Source organism: Carassius carassius, chromosome 7, assembly GCF_963082965.1.
Source record: "Carassius carassius chromosome 7, fCarCar2.1, whole genome shotgun sequence".
In the NCBI taxonomy this organism is placed as follows: Eukaryota; Metazoa; Chordata; class Actinopteri; order Cypriniformes; family Cyprinidae; genus Carassius; species Carassius carassius.
Window position 1 is genome coordinate 35614666 of NC_081761.1, and position 21208 is coordinate 35635873.

Genomic DNA, 21208 nt, shown 5'->3' on the forward strand with positions numbered 1-21208 from the left:
ACACAAGAACATTTTGATAGAAAACTAAAAATATTTAAAGTAGATAAAATTCTAATAAATAAAATGGAAATGTCTACATACTACTGTAAACTTTGCAAATAGGACATCAGCCCCTTCAAGTCAATGAACAATAACAAAGTGGGCTGCAATGAATGTCTGTGACAGCTGACAATGACAGAGGCACGCAGGGTTTTTTTTTCCACTGGAGTCCTACTCACGTGAAGGATGCGTGCACAACTAATAACTAATATCATCACGCTATAAAGGGTTTGCCTGCGCTGGGTGCGCCCCTCCCCCATAACTGTTCTGTCTCGCGGGGGAGCTCATTTGTGTGCATCTGTGTGAAACACGCATAGGAAAAAAGAACGACAGAAAGAACGGCTCCCCTCCAGCCGCGACTCGGCTCCCATCGTTCATGTTTATGAGCCGTTCAAAAGAATCGGTTCGTTCGCGAACGTCACAACTCTAATTGTTAGATTAAAAAACATCAGCGGAATCAGGTTATTTCATGATGATTATAAAACCATTAACAGGTAACAGCCATCACTTGATCTCATGTCACTTTAGCTTTCTTTGATGCTGCAAATGTGCTCAACAAACAAACTGTCATAGCAGCCACAATAGCCAAAACATATAATAAGTGTTAAGAGCTCAACTAATGGAAACACTAATCACTGTTATGGTGTTTAACTGTTATGCTGTTATGGAAATTAAACACATTAGAGTTAAACCCCTGTTAATTTTCAATAAGAGCTTTTGTAGACGTCTGACAGAAATAAAGTCAGTCTGGTTAGTAATACGTGAAGCTGGTAATGCTGTTTGTGGAGTTGTTTAATCCTCCTCTGCTGAGATCTTGAGATATTTAATGTGCTGCCATGCATTTCACCCATTTTTGCAGTGTGGTGCTTATTCCAACCAAAATTCAACGTCTGTCTGATGTTGGAGTTAGACGTCAAACAAAGTTGGGTTTAGACGTCAACCCAAAAATTTTCAACCAAAATATGATGTCTGACTGACGTTGGATTAGTTGGAGTCCAACGTCTTCCTGACATCACATTGATGTACTGTGCCTGCTGGGTGGTTTCTTTTTCTTCTTCACTTGTGTATTTTTGAAAATTTTGTGCAGAAGATGCATACTAGCACCCTCTACCATAAAACAATGAAAACACAGATTTTAGGAGTATAGCTCAAATATATTTAGACTTTTTGTAAGTATAAGTCAAGTATACTTAAACGTAATTTTAAGTATATTTCTGACAAATACATAAAGAGCATTTCTGAGAAGTACATAAAAAGTAAACTAAAAGTATACTTTCCTATTTTTAGTTTAAAAGAAGTATACTAATAGCACACTTGAATAAACTTTTTTTTCGTAAGGGATAGCAAATGCTTAAATGTAAATATTTTATTTGTTACTAGTTTTATCTCCTTAAAGTTTCAATTGTTATAACATTAAGCTATGTTGGTGAAACTATAACGATGAATCAGTGAGATGTTGTTGTCAGATCTTCAGGTGGAGACAGAGCAGAGTGTGAAAGAGACAGATTCAGTCAATCTGACATGTAAAAGCAGCTGCTCTCTGCCTCAACAAACAACATTCATCTGGTTCAGAAACACACAGAGATTAACTACAGGAATCATCACAGTGAATCAGCTTCAGCTGCGGTCAGTCAGTCTTCATGATTCAGGAAACTATCAGTGTACTGTTTCAGGAGAGGAACATCTGATCTCTCCACCTGTTTATCTTCAAGTAGGATGTGAGTACAAACTGATTCATTAACATTAGTGAAATATTTAACTGATTATTCAGAGATTTCCAGAATTAACTTCAGATTAGTTAAATTCATCCCATTAATACTGAATAGATTAAATCTTTTATTATTAGACATATTAGCGCCGCCATTTTGGTAATCCTAGTGTGCGTAAACGTTCCATTGAATTAATAGGAATTTGTATGATTTTAATGAGAAACATCACCTAACAAGTCAGCATTTATTAATATGAAGTATCTCTGTACATTGTTGGGGGTAACGAGTTACAAAGTAATGGATTACAGTAATTATATTACTTTTTTGGGTAACGAAGTAAAGTAACGCATTACACTAATAATATTGGTAACTACACTACTAGATTATAGGAAAGCGCTTTCCTGCGTTACACATGCCGTGTTTGCCTGTGTGTAAAGTTATGGGCCGGTTTTCCCGATAACGATTGATCTTAGTGCTTAAGAGTGTTTTTTACGAGTAATTTTACGATCGTTCGTTATTGTTTGACGTGCGTTTCCCAACATTGCACATAAAGCAATCGCACAGCTTTGCTTCAAGTGCTACGTAGGAGTCGCTCTCTGTTTGTCAAGTGCTGAAATATCATCTTATAGACGGTTTCACCGGGTTAACAAGTTAACTTCCGGTCTGTGTTGTGTATATCGGTCTGGCTGCGGTGCCTTCTACAAACGCAGTTAAAGTTAAGGTGATGAGTAGACTGAAGTTGGGCTCAGTCTTATATGTTTCCCATACATTTATTTATTTTTGGAGACTCGCCACTATTTTAAAACTAAACGATTTTCCAAAAGGCTTTGTTTAATAAACATGAGCACGTACTGCACGTTTAATAATAATAATAATTCCTTACATTTATATGTTTAAATATCAAAACGAGGCACAGGTGTTTTTATATCGCTGTATTTCTGAAGGAAGACTTGCGTGTTATATGTCTGATAAAGTAGCGTTTGTGAGCTCAGTGCTGCTTTTTTTAAAGCTGTTACTGGGGAAACCTCTATTTCTCGCGCTTTAAAGCGAGCTTTACTCGAGCTTAACATTTCTTCCATGTTTTATTTTTAATAGTAAATCCCCTTTGTTTACCAAAAAATTAAGTTTGCTTAATTTTCAATATTTAAAAGAAAATCTAAATGAATGTTTTTTGCCTTCATTTGATAACCAGAAAAATTTAAATACACAACAGAATTTCTGAGAAAAAAAAACATTTCATAAGGCTATTTTTAGAAAAAGTTTATAAATGAAGTTGTTTTTATGCATTTAAATAATGACAAATGCTAAAAAATAAAAAATTTCATATGGCCCTAAACATGTAATTTTTTAAAAAACTTTTAATAAATTGCTGTGAAAATGTATAAGTGTTATGATTTAAATTAATTAGACATGCTTTTTGATTAATACAATTCAATTGAACCATTAAAAAGGAGTTAATAAATAAAAATAATTATTAATAAAAATAAAACAGAAAAAAATTGAATCCAGAAAAATTTAAACGGAAAACAGAATTTGGAAATAATTCCCTAAAAAAATGTCAAAAAGTCTGTTGGCAGATGAGCGATCCAGTCATATATACAGATCAGTGATAGAGACCCTCTTCATGGGTTTATAAATCAGTACATGTACCTTTCTGATCTCATCACTCAAATAAAATCTCCTTTAATTTCTGTTTGCGGATATACATCAGTAAATGTCAACAACCATAAGAGAAGTTAAATAAGGTAATTATTCATCATTTACATTTCATCTAGATCCTCCAAAGAGTGTCTCAGTGTCCATCAGTCCGTCTGGTGAAATAGTGGAGGGAGATTCAGTGACTCTGATCTGCAGCAGTGACTCAAACCCTCCTGCTCTGAACTTCAGCTGGTTTAAGGAGAATCAAAGCTCAGCTGTTGGATCTGGACAGAGTTTCATCATCTCCAGCTTTAACTCCAGTCACAGCGGACGCTACTATTGTGAGGCTCAGAATCAACATGGATCTCAGAGATCAGCGTCTGTTTCAGTCTCTGTTAAAGGTATTCATTATAAACAGACACTCTTTGAGTTTCATCTGTCTCTAGTGTGAAATGATCTTCATGAACATCTTGTTTCAGGGGTTCAGGGAGCTGCTCCGCACACAGTTACTGGGATTGTGGTGGGATGTGGAGGTATCTTCATCATCATTATCTTCATCATCGTGTTCATGAGGTGAGTGAAGTTTGTCTGGACACTAAATTTATGTCTCTTCAGTAAAAGTAAAACATCTGCAGACTTAATCTCACATCTAGAGTAAATTAACTATTTTTGTTCATTAATTTGATGTATTTTAACACATTTTTAATAGTTTTCTCCTGTTTTCAGAAGAAAGAGGAAGAGAAACGGTGGACGTGAAGATGTGAATCAAAAGCAGGCGAGTCAGCAAACACACATCTTCATCTACAACTGCAATATTTGATGATGTTAATGCACTGAAGTATGAATAAACTCCTGTGTATGAAATCTTTCTCTACAGACGGCTGACTCGAGTGATGATACATACACAGCTCTGGATCCAGTGTCCAGAACATCTGCTGACATTTACAGCACGATCAGAGTCGGTGAAGGTCTCAGACACTCTTTACTCTCACATTCAGCAGAGTCATATAACACAGTCTGTTCTGTTCATCTGTCTCTCACAGTCTGCTGACTCCAGAGCTCCTGATGACACCTACACGGCTCTCCAGCTTCAGTCCAGATCTTCTGAATATGAGACTCTAGCAGGAACTGCAGCAGATCCTCATTAGTCTCTCCTCACAGGATACTGCTCACATGGAAATACTCAGAAACTCATTCATATCATATTTGATGCTTATTTCATTATCAGTAACTTTCATAAACCGTCTTGAAGTAACTGTGTATACTGTAATGGAGCTTATAACATTCTGCAGAACATGTTTTTCATCTTTCAAATGTTTATTGTACATTTCACATTTTCTTTATATTTCTGCTGCACTCACAAATACATTTTAACTTGTTTATTTCTTAAAAGTAACATCCCAATAATGTAGTTTAGTAACTCTTCATGTTTGGTATTATTTGAAAGTCCTCAGTGTGACTGGTACAATGGCCTCAATCTTACAAGATGTAGACTAAAACGTAATACAGATCGTACAAGTTTAGAATTATGATGCTCACTGTAGAGGGTGTGCTAATACCCAGTGTCTTTCATGCTAATTATCATCTGTCCCATAAGGTGCAACTCTCACATCTAGGACTTGATTAAAGCAAATTCATCAAACTCCAATTTAGTTCCTGTCTTCATTTGGGGGATGTTTGTCTTGGGCTGAGCAGTGCAAATGTTGCAAGATTCTGTCCACACACTCCATATGTATTTTTCTGAAGTCAGATTTGTATATTTTACCCTGTGATGTATCTTTGAGAATTTTATGTCCTTTATTGATTTGATATCTCTGAATTGAATATGTAATTGGCATAAACATATTTACCTGACTGATGATAGATTTTCAGTTTTGAGTGGATTCTGTTTGCTCTGAAATGATTGACTGTAGAAGATCACGGTGTATCCTCGCGTCAGGTTAGTAATGGATCCGGCTAACAGTTGACATTAGTTCAAGTGTACTTAGACTGCAAAGGCCAAAAAGGGAATTTCCGTTTAGGTCTGAATGTTGTTCGACTAGTCTAAATTTGGGTGGGCTTTGATCTTCAGTGGTCTTTGCAATATAAATATAACTGTCTTGCATTGACATTTACAGTAGAGGCAGTTGGTCTTTTTATGAACACATTTGCATAGAAACTGGAAGTTATTATAATCACTGAGAGATAATCTTAACTTGTCTAACATATTCCAAACTCAACATTTGTGTACTGCTGATGAAAGCCACTGTGAACAAGGTATGAGAGTTTTACACATTATTTAATAAAGAGCTTGTATATTTAAATTTCAATTAAAGGTATGTAAATATGTGAGGAATAAAGAAATGTCCATGTAGATGATAACACACATTTTTATTTACTTGACTTTAACTATAAAACCAGACTCATACAGGATGAAATATTGTCTGATCACTGTTGTTCATGAAGTGTCTATGGATCTCTGACACACGATCAGATATGATAAAACACTTTAATAGAGCAACACATAAACCTCTGTTGGACAACAAATGAATTACAACAAATAAATGATTTGATTAAGGACTGATGTGAATAACTTCACTAACACAGTCTGACAGTGATTGTTTTTGTCCTCTATACTGTACATTATAACTGTTGTTAAGAAATCTCATTAGTTATGGCTGTGAAGATTGCTGTGATGATGAAGGTCAGAATGACTCTTTCTCTTCCTCTCATCTTTCTGCTCATGATTTCTGGTGAGTCCCAGTTGTTACAGTGTCACTTTAAAATGTTTTCTGTAATAGCAAACATAAAATATCTCTTGTACTCAAGCAGAAGCCCCTATTAGGCAGCCTGACAATTTTTAGCTGCAGAAATGCTCTCAATCTGTCACTTTGCATGTTCATAGTTGCTGGAATCAGGTTGGCTCACATGTCTTTAGAGGGCGGGGCTTAAGAGAGAGAAAGTGTGGTTGAAATTAGTGGAAGTTTGAAAAAAAAAGCCAAAATTTTGAAATAGCACAATGTTTATTAGGTTCTTAGTTTGACTTCATATTTTGGTCTGCATGTTGATGTGCTTTTTGCTCTGCATCATCATAATAATTTGTGCACTTTTGGAACACAGTTTTTCCTCATTTGCAGGACTTTTGAAACACTTCTCACTTCACAACAACTGATTGATATTCTTAACATTTGCAAAAACTCAAGCTTCACTGCTGTTCTTCTGTTTGTTTGTATTGCAGGAGTTTTGGGAGAAAACTGGAATGTGATTTATGAAACTACATCAGTATGTGCTCTCAATGGATCCACAGTAAACATGTCATGCTCGTACACATACCCTCAGCAGTATAAACTGACTGATACATTCTGGGTAAAACGTTGGGATGGAGATAAAATCAATTTAAAAGAATATCCCGAGTATAAAGACAGGGTTGAATACATTGAAGACAGACAGAAACAAACTGCTGTTCTCAGACTTTACAACATCACTAAAAATGATGAAAGAGCATATTATTTCAGATTAGTAACTGATACTGAAGGACAAAAATGGATTGGTAAACCAGGAATTCAGCTTAAAGTTTCAGGTAATCCACTTGACTCCTTCATTTCTATTAATGATTTAATTTCTTGGTCGTGGTTAGATGGATGTGTTTCTCCAGCTCTTCAGGTAAAGGCACCACAGCTGGTGCTGGAGAAAGAAAGAGTCAATCTGACGTGTGAAAGCACATGCAGTCTGACAGACGGATTCATCTGGTACAAAAATGGACAGCCTTTAAAAATCCAGAGCGAGACCCTCCAGCTTCAGTCCGAGCACAGTGATTCTGGCCGTTACAGCTGCGCCGTCAGAGGACATGAAGACCTGCCCTCTCCTGCTGTCAGCATCACTGTCATGTGTGAGGAGATACTTAGTCAGATTTTTGGAAAATTATATCAAACAATAATTCCTGAATATCATGTTGCTGTAGAAATCAAGCTCGAAAAGACCTTATCTGTCTGTCAATCAAATATAACTGTACCTAAAACCTTCTGACTGCAAAATGTATTAAACATATTTTATTACAGAATAGATGATCTGCCAGTTCTTTTTAACTATTAGGTAATATTAGGTGTATTATCTTCAGATATTAGACTTGTTACTGTGAGTCAGTCCACATATAAAGTAAAAAACTGCTAAAATGGCTTGCAGTTACAATTAAAATCTAATTCTCAACTGTGATGTTTTGTAAATGAAATGCAGTTGTTAGTTGCTGCTGTACTAGATGAAATAACAAACACTAAGAAAGGAAAGTGAAATTATTCAACAAATGATCCAGCAAACAAATAAAGATGGCATATGAATAAGAAGACCTTGTTGTTTAACCTCTAGATCCTCCAAAGAGTGTCTCAGTGTCCATCAGTCCGTCTGGTGAAATAGTGGAGGGAGATTCAGTGACTCTGATCTGCAGCAGTGACTCAAACCCTCCTGCTCTGAACTTCAGCTGGTTTAAGGAGAATCAAAGCTCAGCTGTTGGATCTGGACAGAGTTTCATCATCTCCAGCTTTAACTTCAGTCACAGCGGACGCTACTATTGTGAGGCTCAGAATCAACATGGATCTCAGAGATCAGCGTCTGTTTCTGTCTCTGTTAAAGGTATTCATTATAAACAGACACTCTTTGAGTTTCATCTGTCTCTAGTGTGAAATGATCTTCATGAACATCTTGTTTCAGGGGTTCAGAGAGCTGCTCCGCACACAGTTACTGGGGATTGTGGTGGGATATGGAGGTTTGATCTTCATCATCATCATCATCATCATCATCATCACTGTGTTCATGAGTGAAGTTTGTCTGGACACTAAATTTATGTCTCTTCAGTAAAAGTAAAACATCTGCAGACTTAATCTCACATCTAGAGTAAATTAACTATTTTTGTTCATTAATTTGATGTATTTTAACACATCTTTAATAGTTTTCTCCTGTTTTCAGAAGAAAGAGGAGGAGAGACGCAAACACACATCTTCATCTACAACTGCAATATTTGATGATGTTAATGCACTGAAGTATGAATAAACTCCTGTGTATGAAATCTTTCTCTACAGACGGCTGACTCGAGTGATGATACATACACAGCTCTGGATCCAGTGTCCAGAACATCTGAAAAATTGGTCAGGGCCGGCCCTGTAACGGCGTTACGTAATTTAATTACAAAATTATTGTAACTGTAATTAGTTACAGTTACTACGAAAAAATGAGTAATTAAATTACAGTTACTTATGAAATTTTTAACGATTACAAAGGGGATTACATTTGAATATTTACACACATCCACACTGTAAAACCCGACAAGTTAACTTAACTCAAACCGTTTGAGTAAACAGATTGCCTTGATTTAAACCATGTAAGTTTTAAAACTTTGCATTCAAGTAATTAAGTGATTAACTAAGTGCTGATTGAGCATTAGTGATGAACAGCTGCTGTTAACAAACTGAATCACTGAAGAAAAGAGAAACACAAGAACTACTACAACTGACTTCAGACACAGCCTTAGATGAAATCAACTGAAATAAAATACATGAAATCTCTCAAGATCTGATTAAACAACCCACAAACAGCATCACCAACTCCACTTATTAATAACCAGACTGACTTTATTTCTGTCAGACGTCTACAGAAGATCTTATTGAGAATGAACTAAGGTTTAGATGTTGATTTATTGTTTCATTTGGAGTAACCATGTTAGAGATCAGTGTTTGCTTTAGTTGGGCTCTTGACCCTTGACTTCTGTCTTGGTGTTTTCTCTGGCTGTTATAACCGTGTGTTTCTAAAACACATTTGTTGTAATTCAAAAGCCCAGAAGAAATGCCATCAGGTGTTAACCTGTACCTAGGTGTAGGTTGTTATACTTTATATTGGTGATGATAATCATCAATTATTGAACTGTACTGAGTCTAATCTCTGATGAAATAGGTGTTGTAAATTTTGATTGATTATATAGTAAAAGTGATTGTAAGAGCAAGTGGTTCTGTGATAATCAGATAATATGAATGACTTTTCAAACCTTGTGGTCTTCTATGCTGTCAAACAGTCACACAAAGACATCAATAATCAGAATATGAACCTCAACAATGGTGACCATAAAAAAAATGCTGCAGAGCATGCTGGGAGCCATGGATGAGTTTTGTACTACAATAGTACCCAGCATGCATTGCAGCATGTTTTTTTCGTCACCATTGTAGAGGTTCATATTCTGATTATTAATGTCTGTGTTTGACCAACTACTGGCATAGAAGAAAAATATATGTGTACAAAATGTTTATGAAGTCATTTTTATATTAACTGAATCTTAGTGTCATTTTTACTAGGTCCACTTCTACTAATTACACATTTATTTCATCAGAGATTAGACTCTGTACGGATTAATAATTGTGAATAATAATGAATAATTATCATCACCAATATAAAGTATAACAACCTACACCTAGGTACAGGTTAACACCTGATGGCATTTCTTCTGGGCTTTTGAATTACAACAAATGTGTTTTAGAAACACACGGTTATAACAGCCAGTGAAAACACAAAAACAGAAGTAAAGGGTAAAGAGCCCAACTAAAGCAAACACTGATCTCTAACATGGTTACTTCAAATGAAACAATAAATCAACATCTAAACCTTAGTTCATTCTCAATAAGATCTTCTGTAGACGTCTGACAGAAATAAAGTCAGTCTGGTTGTTAATATGTGGAGCTGGTGATGCTGTTTGTGGGGTTGTTTAATCAAATCTTGAGAGATTTCATGTATTTTATTTCAGTTGATTTCATCTAAGGCTGTGTCTGAAGTCAGTTGTAGTAGTTCTTGTGTTTCTCATTTCTTCAGTAATTCAGTTTGTTAACAGCAGCTGTTCATCACTAATTCACAATCAGCACTTAGTTAATCACTTAATAACTTAATTGCAATGTACATCTTCTTTCAGTGAACTCACCTGAATTAAGTTCAGAGTACTCATATAACTGTTAGTTTTTTCAACTTAAACGGTTTAAGGCAATCGGTTTCCTCAAACGGTTTGAGTTAAGTTTAATTGTCGGGTTTTAAAGTCAAGGCAATCGGTTTACTCAAACGATTTGAGTTAAGTTAACTTGTCGGGTTTTACAGTGCACATACAGATTTAACTGATTTCTTTCTCAAATTGCACTGACTATTCTGAGACATACCGCCCTAATTATTTCCGGGATGCGGAAATACAGTCTGGTTCGTAGAATCCAGTCATAAAAACGAAATGCCTAACGCGGACGGAATATGCCACATTTTGGATGACTAAATCAAAAGTAGGTCAGTACACTTAAGTCAAAACATGACATCGACTAGTGTCTGTGAATATTAAGCCCCAAAAATGCAATATATGACTTGCACATTCTGCGTGTCTGTGGAAATCAGGTAAATCCGAATCCGCCATTTGATAATTAAATCTCTAATAAGTCATGAAGTGTTAGTGATGACTCGCGCCTCTCCGCGCCTCCGCCAAACGGTTTGGATCAGACTCCGAGTAATCAATGAGAGAGAGAGAGAGAGAGAGAGAGAGAGAGAGAGAGGGAGGGAGAGAGAGAGAGAGAGAGAGAGAGAGAGAGGGGGAGGGAGAGAGAGAGAGAGAGAGAGAGAGAGAGAGAGAGAGGGAGAGAGAGAGAGAGAGAGAGAGAGAGAGAGAGAGAGAGAGAGAGAGAGAGAGAGAGAGAGAGAGAGAGAGAGAGAGAGAGAGAGAGAGAGAGAGAGAGAGAGAGGACTGCTGGAGCAGAGAAGCAGAACTCCTGGTTCAGGGTTTCAGGTCAGTTTCATCTGTAAAGATGCTTTTTTGTCTGATTTTTTTTTATTTATTTAATCAAGCAGCAGCACGTTGCTCATCAGTCATCACTCAAAATACTTTATAAAGGACATCATTATTATCTGTTGTAATGTTACAATAGGAATTTATCTGAAATAAATTCCGATTTTTTTTATAGATTTAGGGAGAGCTACGACAGACAACAACACAACCCTCACGAAAATTTACATTTTAATATTTAACTATAAATCCAGAGAAAATGGTTACTATTGTTTAAATGTGGTAACCAAAAATGTAAAATTATTTTACAAATGTATTTATTTAAAAATAAATACAAATCCATTTGCAAAAAAACAAAACAAGGTTATTTTACTTTTATATAGGCTAATAAAAGCAAGGTTAATTTTTGTAAGGGAAAAACATGACTCGTGTACAGTATTAGGATTTTTCTATAAAGATATTGTAGTATTGTAGAGAGATGGATAACAGGGCAAAATAAAGAGACGGAAGAGAAAAATGGAAGTGAAGGTGCAGTTCAGGAGAGAACTTTTAATTATTTTGCATGTCCCCAAATTAAAGATTTAAACCTTTTTTTATGTCAGGTCCATACAAAAAATAGTTTTGTCCATGAATTTGTTTGTATGAGTTTGAATTTTCCAGTCTGAATGTTTTTCCCAGTCCGCCCCTCCTGTAAATTAATGGCAAAGACATGGTTTCATTTACTACACATAGGCCTACTGAAGCTCGCAGTGTTTTCAACCTCTGCCATCTCAATATAGGAGTACACGAGCACATAAACATAATTTCTAGAACTGCTCTGTGTCACTTAATGTGCATTTTACTTATTTTGAGAAAACTATCATCATATACAAAGAGACAGCACTTTAAAAAAAAGTTTAGTGCAAAGGAGTGTAGTACAAAGAATACGTCACATGCTTATTAGATAACTGTATTTAAGTTGATGTATATGCTTTTATTTATTATTCTTTAATTTTCACAAATTTAGAAAAGTAATCAAAAAGTACTCAAAAGTAATTAGTTACATTACTTTAATAAAGTAATTGAAAAAGTTACACTACTATTACATTTTAAACAGGGTAACTTGTAATCTGTAACCTATTACATTTCCAAAGTAACCTTCCCAACACTGCCTAAACCAAACGCAAATGCATGTAATTACTTTATATTTTCCAGTACTTTCTGAAGTAAGTACTCTGTAAGTACAGGTAAATGTAAAAGACAGTGTAACCAAAAATTACTACAATTACTATGATGACTTTCATTTGCTCATGATTGTGGTAAATGATATTGTGTTGCACCATCACTTGATGTGTTAAATACAGAGTTTCATTCAGAAAGAGGAAGTGAAACTTACAAAGCTTCATCTCTAAAAACCCCACATCTTTACACAGTTCTTTCTCTATTGTTTCACGTGTTCTCTCACAAAGATTTATTAACAGTGAATTCTAAAGACTGCTATTTGTTTGGATCTGGAGACTTTTCGAGTTGTTCTTGTGTAGTTGAGATGGCGTCACACATATCCAGGAAGAGGAAGACTAACTAATTTAACTACACTTTCTAAAATGTGACACTTTAAGCTGCTGATATTTTTGTCATATGGGTGTCGACACTCAGACTTGGACACTGCAGCACGGTAAGACCATTTTTTTTACTAGCATTTAGCATTAGATAGAATATTTCTGTAGGGCTAAAACTCCTGTTTGTAAAAAAAATAAAATAAAAATGTTTGGTTGTTGTTGATTTGATGGATTTTAATTCCAGAAACTCAATATCTGTTGTAGATATATATGTATATACTGTGTGAAGCTCTTTAGACAAGGCAATGTTTTTCATACACAATAATAATTCAAAGTGCTTAACATAAAAATAAATTAAAATAATCATAAAGCAAAGCATCATTTAAAATTATTAAAACATTTATTTAAAATGAATTAAAACCCTTAAGAATTAAAAAAGAGGATACTACAGAAAATACAGTGCAATCTTTTGGATGTAGCACAGTGTTCATTCAGTAAATGCTCAGTGAAACATGGGTTTTGAGTGGATTTAAATGGGGCTTCTGTTTTAGCACATCTGATTGTTGTCTTTGCCCAAACAAGCTAAAGACGCTAAATTAAATCAGACACAAGACAAGATGTTCATGAAATCAACTCATGTCACACGCATTACACAAGATATGTGTCATTATCCGGTCACTGCACATCCGTTTATTCACCACACAGACTTTAACGCGACACAGTACATCCTGGACTTCATTTCCCATAAACCCCTGCCTAGGACCTCATTATTGAACCACACCTGTTTCCTATCAGTGACACTATAAAGGTTGCACTCATCCACACTCACATTGCGAAGTCTTGTTTAGTTCTGTCTGGCATTTCCAAGAGTTTTCCTAGTGTTTGTTCCTTCCGTGTTTGACTGGATTGTTTATACCGACTGTGATTCTCTGCTGCCTGTCCCGACCTCTGCTTGTTACTGTTGCTGATTTTGGATATCCCCTGACATACCCGACGCTGTTTTCTCATCTCTGCCTGTTTGATCATTCTCTTTTATAAACTACTGCATATGCATAAACTGGTAAAAAAAACTGTCAAATTTACGGTAAAATACCGGCAGCTGTGGTTGCCAGGAATATACCGTAAAAAAATGTGGAGTCTGTAAAAGACAATACGGTATACTGGTTTTGTAACCCTAAATTTTACAGTAGACACCGTATTTTTTTTTACCAAAATCATGGTAGAAAAAAACAAATATATTTGTCAATTATACAGTAATTTTATGTAAAAAATGCAACTTTCCATAGCTTTTAACGGATATTTGCAGTAAAAAAAAGTAAGTCTCCATACTTGGCTGAATGTCACTTCACTTTTTTTCACTTTAAAATTGTGTATGCTTATAGATAATAGGCCTTGTGTTCAGTAAACAAAATATATTTTGTTCTGATATTTTTAAGGTTAACATGACTATTTATGTTGTGACAACTTATTAGTATTATTATTTTAAGTTGGGTGGACTTTAGTCCCGTTTGTTAAGTTTACTCAAAAAAGCGATTGCGATAAGTTGCCTTATTTTTTTAAGTTGATGCAACTTTTTTTTATTTTTTACAGTGTATATATTATTATATTATAACTTTTTTTTTACTGCAAATATCCGTAAAAAGCTATGGAAAGTTGCATTTTTTACATAAAATTACTGTATAATTGACAAATATATTTGTTTTATTCTACCATGATTTTGGTAAAAAAAATACATTGTCTACTGTAAAATTTAGGGTTACAAAACCAGTATACCGTATTGTCTTTTACAGATTCCACATTTTTTTCACGGTATATTCCTGGCAACCACAGCTGCCGGTATTTTACCGTAAATTTGACAGTTTTTTTTAACAGTGTAACTTTTAATCTGTATATCAGTATCTGAATTTTAAAATAAAAAATACTATCAATTTGATTGTCTTTTACTGCTGATATTTGCTTTTTTTAAATGGTTTTTACTGGTTGTATTATTACGGTGGACCCTATTTTTTAATATCTTGCTTCTGTAAAAATGGATGTTTTTGTTTGCTTAAAGGAACACTCCGACTTTTTGGGACTTTAGCTTATTCACAGTATCCCCCAGAGTTCAAAGTCCATACATACCTTTTTCATTTCTGTGCGTTCTGTAAGTGTTATTTGACGCACCCACCGCTAGCCTAGCTTAGCACAAAGACTGGATGTAAATGGATACTGGTAGCATAGTAATCCCAATAAGTGACAAAATAATGCAAACAATTTCCTATTTACATGTTGTGATCTGTATAGTCACAGCGTGTACAAATAACAAGGCTATATGAGACAGAGAGCATTTTTAATCGTATAAATACTGGGAACTATATTCTCACTAGGCGTAGGAGCACAGCTAACGTTACTTGGGCGGAGTGGCTACTTGGGCGGAGTGATTAGCGCAGCACAGAGCACACGAGACCATAAACAAAACAAACGTGACTAACGTTAACTAGCTAGACGTGACTCGTGATCATGGCTGACTTTGAGGAATTGTCAGACTCAGAGGAATTTTACTGTGTATCAAACCAAGATCCAGAACCATATAGTTTTGAGCCAGAATACACAGACGTGGAGTTGCAAACTTTGGAAGCTGTAAGACGAAGGGAGAATCAGAATGAACACGGACTGGTGGTGTAAATGTGGAACATGCCAACCTATGCCAACAGAAACCGAGTGCCTTTGTTGTAATGAATGGGACCGGGTATTGCCATCAATGTCAAGGCTTGATGACAATCAAAATATTTGCGTCACTACCACGGAAGATTTCTCTGCCCTAATACACCCGGCAGTTGTCTTTTTTTCCCCATTGTGACAAGATCAACTGGAAGAAACGCCCCATGCCGAGTGAACCTAATGGTCAGCTGTCCACCAAGTAAGTGATTTTGTTATAATGATCATTCATAGTTCAATGAAATTGTAGTATAGCCATTGCATACAGTGTGTCTCAATAATAACAATAAAGGGGATACACGGATCCCCTATTCACGAAATAGTGTCACTACTAAGGTTATATTACATTAGCATGGCACTGTTACAGTATGGCTAATGTTAGTCATCTCAAAACATAACAGAACATTACCGCAGCAACAGGTGATCCCATTTGTCCTGTCTTTATTATCGATGGGATTGCTGTATCCTTTAGCACACGTTTCATGGTCCGTGTGGCAACTTGCATTTCTTCAAAATAGTCGTCTACAGTAAAATGTTCAGAGCAAACGAAATACTTCGTGATGGTGTTTACAGGTGTGTTTGGATCTATTTCCAGAGCAAGTAGCCATCGATTCAACAGGTCAGCATTTGTGGTTGGAACTCTATGAAACATCATAGTAATACCTGGTCTCCCCTGTTTATTGTCGCAGTTATTTACAATACAGCGAACACCCATGATTGTACACTATAAATCTACTATCTAGTAATTGCTGACTCTATTACTCCAACTCTGAGCGAACTCTCTTCTCCTCACCACGGCGCGTCTCGGGTGCTGCTCTAATCACTCCGCCCAAGTAGCCTCTCCGCCCAAGTAACGTTAGCTGTGCTTCTACGCCTAGTGAGAATATAGTTCCCAGTATTTATACGATTAAAAATGCTGTACACGCTGTGACTATACAGATCACAACATGTAAATAGGAAATTGTTTGCATTATTTTGTCACTTATTGGGATTACTATGCTACCAGTATCCATTTACATCCAGTCTTTGTGCTAAGCTAGGCTAGCGGTGGGGGCGTCAAATAACACTTACAGAACGCACAGAAATGAAAAAGGTATGTATGGACTTATCTAACTCTGGGGGATACTGTGAATAAGTCCCAAAAAGTCGGAGTGTTCCTTTAAAAATCTACAGATTTATACTGTGAATTCCAATGTGCACAACCCCAAAAGATGTATTTTTACTCAAATAATACCGTAAAATCTAAGGTTTTCAGACTTTTCAGACATTTTCAACATTACAATATTTAATTGTAAAATGTATGCATATTTATTTGTTTTCACAGAAAATATTTATAATTTCAACATTTTATTACAGTAAAAAACAAAGTTTTATCCAGTCTCACAATTAACGGTTATTCAATCTATTTAATACAGTAAAAGAAAGTTTTTTGTTTTACGCTCCATTACCGTTGGAATTTGATGGTGTTTTGCTGTATATTTTACTGACTTTTTTTTACAGTGTACACATAATATGTGACATTTACCCTTTGTTCAGAATTAAGCACGCATATTAGAAACTGTCAAACATTGTGTAAGGTCCACACACTCGGGTCCAAGGAAGGTATCTGGTGCTGGTGAAGGTTTCCTGCGTGTTCTGTCTTTTCAGCATGCAGAGTTATTCAATTTAGGTTAAACTCAAATCTGACTGCATTATATTATTCCACTCCATTTTAATATGACCTCGAATTTAGGTTCAAAGGCAAATTGTTTGCTTGACCATTTCTAATCATTATTATTCTGAGATTTTATTATTATATTTATTCTCTCATATTATTGTACTCGTTCATTCAGGTGCTCATGTTGCTCAAAGATATCACTTTGGCCTTAGCATATCTTATGGTCACATTCTCGTCAGTCTTGGTTATAAGACAGAGGTAATTGGCTAATACTTTAGACAGCCGCTCCTATACTTGATCACTCTAAAAGTATTTTAATAAGCCCCCATAGATTTGTACACACTTAAATAAAGCAACATTATTTCTAGTCAGAGATCACAACCACTACTATAGGTATAAAATGACCAATATTACTTTCCCTGATAGTAGTTTTGGTATGGTCATGCCATAATTTCCCATGTACACTTAGCTAAAGTAATATTACAATGAACAGAGGTTAGACTCACCCTATTTAGGTTGGTCAAACAACATCCAGTTGACCTAAAAGGAAATTGAACTAATACCAAGAGTTAGCCGGATCTCTAAAGATACAATTGGTGTGCTCTATGCTCCATCTCAACTGAATTTTTGTCAATAATTACAGAGTAAAATGGAATAGAATCAAATGTAACAATTTATTAATAGTCAGGTAAATATGAATTATGCCAATTACATAGCCGATTCAAAGATATCAACTCAATACAAGACATCAATTTCTCAAAGATTAATTTAAGAGTAAGATGCATACTTGGCTTTTAGAGAAATACATAGTGTGTGGACACTTCATGTTATGGGCTCATTCTTGCTACAGAAGGCCCTGATCCTCTTGCAACATTTCCTTAAGTATCTTAGACCAAGAAAACATCCCCCAAGATGGAGACAGGAACTAATAATTGGAATTTGCATTAACTCAGGTCCCAAACCTGGGTGGTTTTACAACTCAAAGGGAACAGAAGGTAATTTACATGGAGTACCCTGGGAAAGGGCACTCAAATTACAGTAAGCAAAATATCTCTTAACTCTCAGGATCTGTATTATCTTTTAGTCTACTTTTGTAAGATTGAGACCATTGTACCACTCGCCCTGACACTATTCAAATGATATCAAACATGACTGTAAATGGGCGAGGGGAAGGAAGGGGATGAGGAGGAACCAGTGCATTTGTGAGAGAGCCGTTTCCTGTACCTCCACTCTGTGGGGTGTCTCAAAGATGACAATTGTGAACATACACTCACCTAAAGAATTAATAGGAACACCATACTAATACTGTTTTTGACCCTCTTTCGCCTTCAGAACTGCCTTAATTCTACGTGGCATTGATTCAACAAGGTGCTGAAAGCATGCTTTAGAAATGTTGGCCCATATTGATAGGATAGCATCTTGCAGTTGATGGAGATTTGTGGGATGCACATCCAGGGCACGAAGCTCCCGTCCCACCACATCCCAAAGATGCTCTATTGGGTTGAGATCTGGTGAATGTGGGGGCCATTTTAGTACAGTGAACTCATTGACATGTTCATGAAACTAATTTGAAATGATTCGAGCTTTGTGACATGGTGCATTATCCTGCTGGAAGTAGCCATCAGAGGATGGGTACATGGTGGTCATAAGGGGATGGATATGGTCAGAAACAATGCTCAGGTAGGCCGTGTCATTTAAACGATGCCCAATTGACACTAAGGGGCTTAAAGTGTGCAAAGAAAACATCCCCCACACCATTACACCACCACCACCAGCCTGCACAGTGGTAACAAGGCATGTTGGATCCATGTTCTCATTCTGTTTACGCCAAATTCTGACTCTACCATCTGAATGTCTCCACAGAAATCGAGACTCATCAGACCAGGCAACATTTTTCCAGTCTTCAACTGTCCAATTTTGGTGAGCTTGTGCAAATTGTAGCCTCTTTTTCCTATTTGTAGTGGAGATGAGTGGTACCCGGTGGGGTCTTCTGCTGTTGTAGCCCATCGGCCTCAAGGTTGTGCGTGTTGTGGCTTCACAAATGCTTTGCTGCATACCTCGGTTGTAACGAGTGGTTATTTCAGTCAAAGTTGCTCTTCTATCAGCTTGAATCAGTCGGCCCATTCTCAACTGACCTCTAGCATCAACAAGACATTTTCGCCCACAGGACTGCCGCATACTGGATGTTTTTCCCTTTCCACACCATTCTTTGTAAACCCTAGAAATGGTTTTGCGTGAAAATCCCAGTAACTGAGCAGATTGTGATATACTCAGACCGGCCCGTCTGGCACCAACAACCATGCCACGCTCAAAATTGCTCAAATCACCTTTCTTTCCCATTCTGACATTCAGTTTGGAGTTCAGGAGATTGTCTTGAATACACCCCTAAATGCACTGAAGCAACTGCCATGTGATTGGTTGATTAGATAATTGAATTAATGAGAAATTGAACAGGTGTTCCTAATAATCCTTTTGGTGAGTATATTAAACTGTTATATTCAATGTGAACATATCGAAGTGCCACTAACACAAACAATTTTCTCAAGTGATAACTTGAGAAAATAAATGTTTGTTTTTCTTTTCCTGCCGAACAAATAAGTTGCTCTTGTATTTTTGAATTCCATTTTAACCTGAGAACATTTCAGACATCTTTTAAACATAACTTACGTTACGTACAAGAATATTCATATTACAACATTTCAGTGCATGTCATTTCCTTAACAAGATAACTCAACAATAAAGTCTTGAATTTCTCAAGCCTTCTACACACTACACATCCCAGACAAAAGACATGCATTGTGAAACTATTCTGTGATCGTGGCTCCTAGTCTGTGCTCTTATGTCGTATAGTGAGAGAGGTTCAAAGATGGCCGTTGTCACAGTCCCGTGACCAAAGATAGCTTGCGCTCATTTTCTGACAGTGCCAGAAATACAGTACTGTGTGTTTGCTGCTATGACCCACATGATGCTAAAATTAAAAATTGAATAACTCAAACTGTTTTAACATTCTCTTTAACAGCTTCTCTTTTTTTCAGCAAACATAAAAAGTACAATGAACTTATTACTGATGAATTCCCTTACTGGATCCTTGAACATTGCAGAAGTTGGAAATCACTGTGTCATTTCTTATCACCCAGACACTGATGCTTTTACTCCAGCCTTTACTCCAGTCTTCAGTGTCACATAATCCTTCAGAAATCATTCCAATATGTTGATTTACTATCAATGATGTTCTTTTTAGCTTTCTATTCATCAAATAATCCTAAACAAAATTTCACAGGTTCCAAAAAAATATTGAGCAGCAAAACTGTTTCCAGCACTGGTAATATATTAGAATTAATATTCTAATTTTATTAGGAATCTGGGGGCACAAGTACACAGCAGCCACAACAGCATACTGCCGAATTATTCTTAAGCATTATTGTTATTATTATTATTATTTTTTTTTTTTATTAGAAACATTCCCTGATGCATGAACTATATCATTAAATATCTCGATTCTCACCTTTATTGATTACGTTAATAATGATAATATGCGATGGTCAAAGTAGCCTAATAATGTAATTAATTAACTATGCATAAAAACCTGTCTGCTCACTTAAGCAACACATATGGATGTCATGTCATAACATATTTTTAATACCACTGACTTTATATTAGATGTGAATTTAACATTGAAAGTTAATGTGATATATGGCTACTAATCTTTCATTGTACAGAAAGAGAGCAAATAACATTTACATTATCAAAGAACATTTTCACTGACAGTCTAGAGTTCAATCACTCTCAAAAACTCCTATTAAAATCACGGAAGCACCGGCAGTTTAACGATGACTCATCGGAACACCTCTGATTGGTCATTGCATTCATAAGCTCAACAGAATCTTGTGTGATTGGTTATAATGCGCAGCGCTGTAAAAACACGTCTGTCTCTGGCTTAGGGAAGTCGTGGCCTAATGGTTAGAGAGTCGGACTCCCAATCGAAAGGTTGTGAGTTCGAGTCCCGGGCCGGCAGGAATTGTGGGTGGGGGGAGTGCATGTACAGTGCTCTCTCCACCTTCAATACCACGACTTAGGTGCCCTTGAGCAAGGCATCGAACCCCCAACTGCTCCCCGGGCGCCGCAGCATAAATGGCTGCCCACTGCTCCGGGTGTGTGCTCACAG

The 21208-nt window shown here is 36.3% G+C and overlaps 1 protein-coding gene across 1 annotated transcript in view; it reads left to right on the forward strand.

The window, feature by feature from the left end:
* Positions 1 to 21208, forward strand: part of LOC132144260 (sialoadhesin-like) — a 120692-nt gene that overhangs the window by 34721 nt on the left and 64763 nt on the right. Inside the window, exon 7 of the mRNA XM_059555040.1 lies at positions 1506 to 1757. Coding sequence (XP_059411023.1) covers positions 1506 to 1757 — 252 coding nt within the window. The remainder of the gene's footprint in view (positions 1 to 1505; positions 1758 to 21208) is intronic.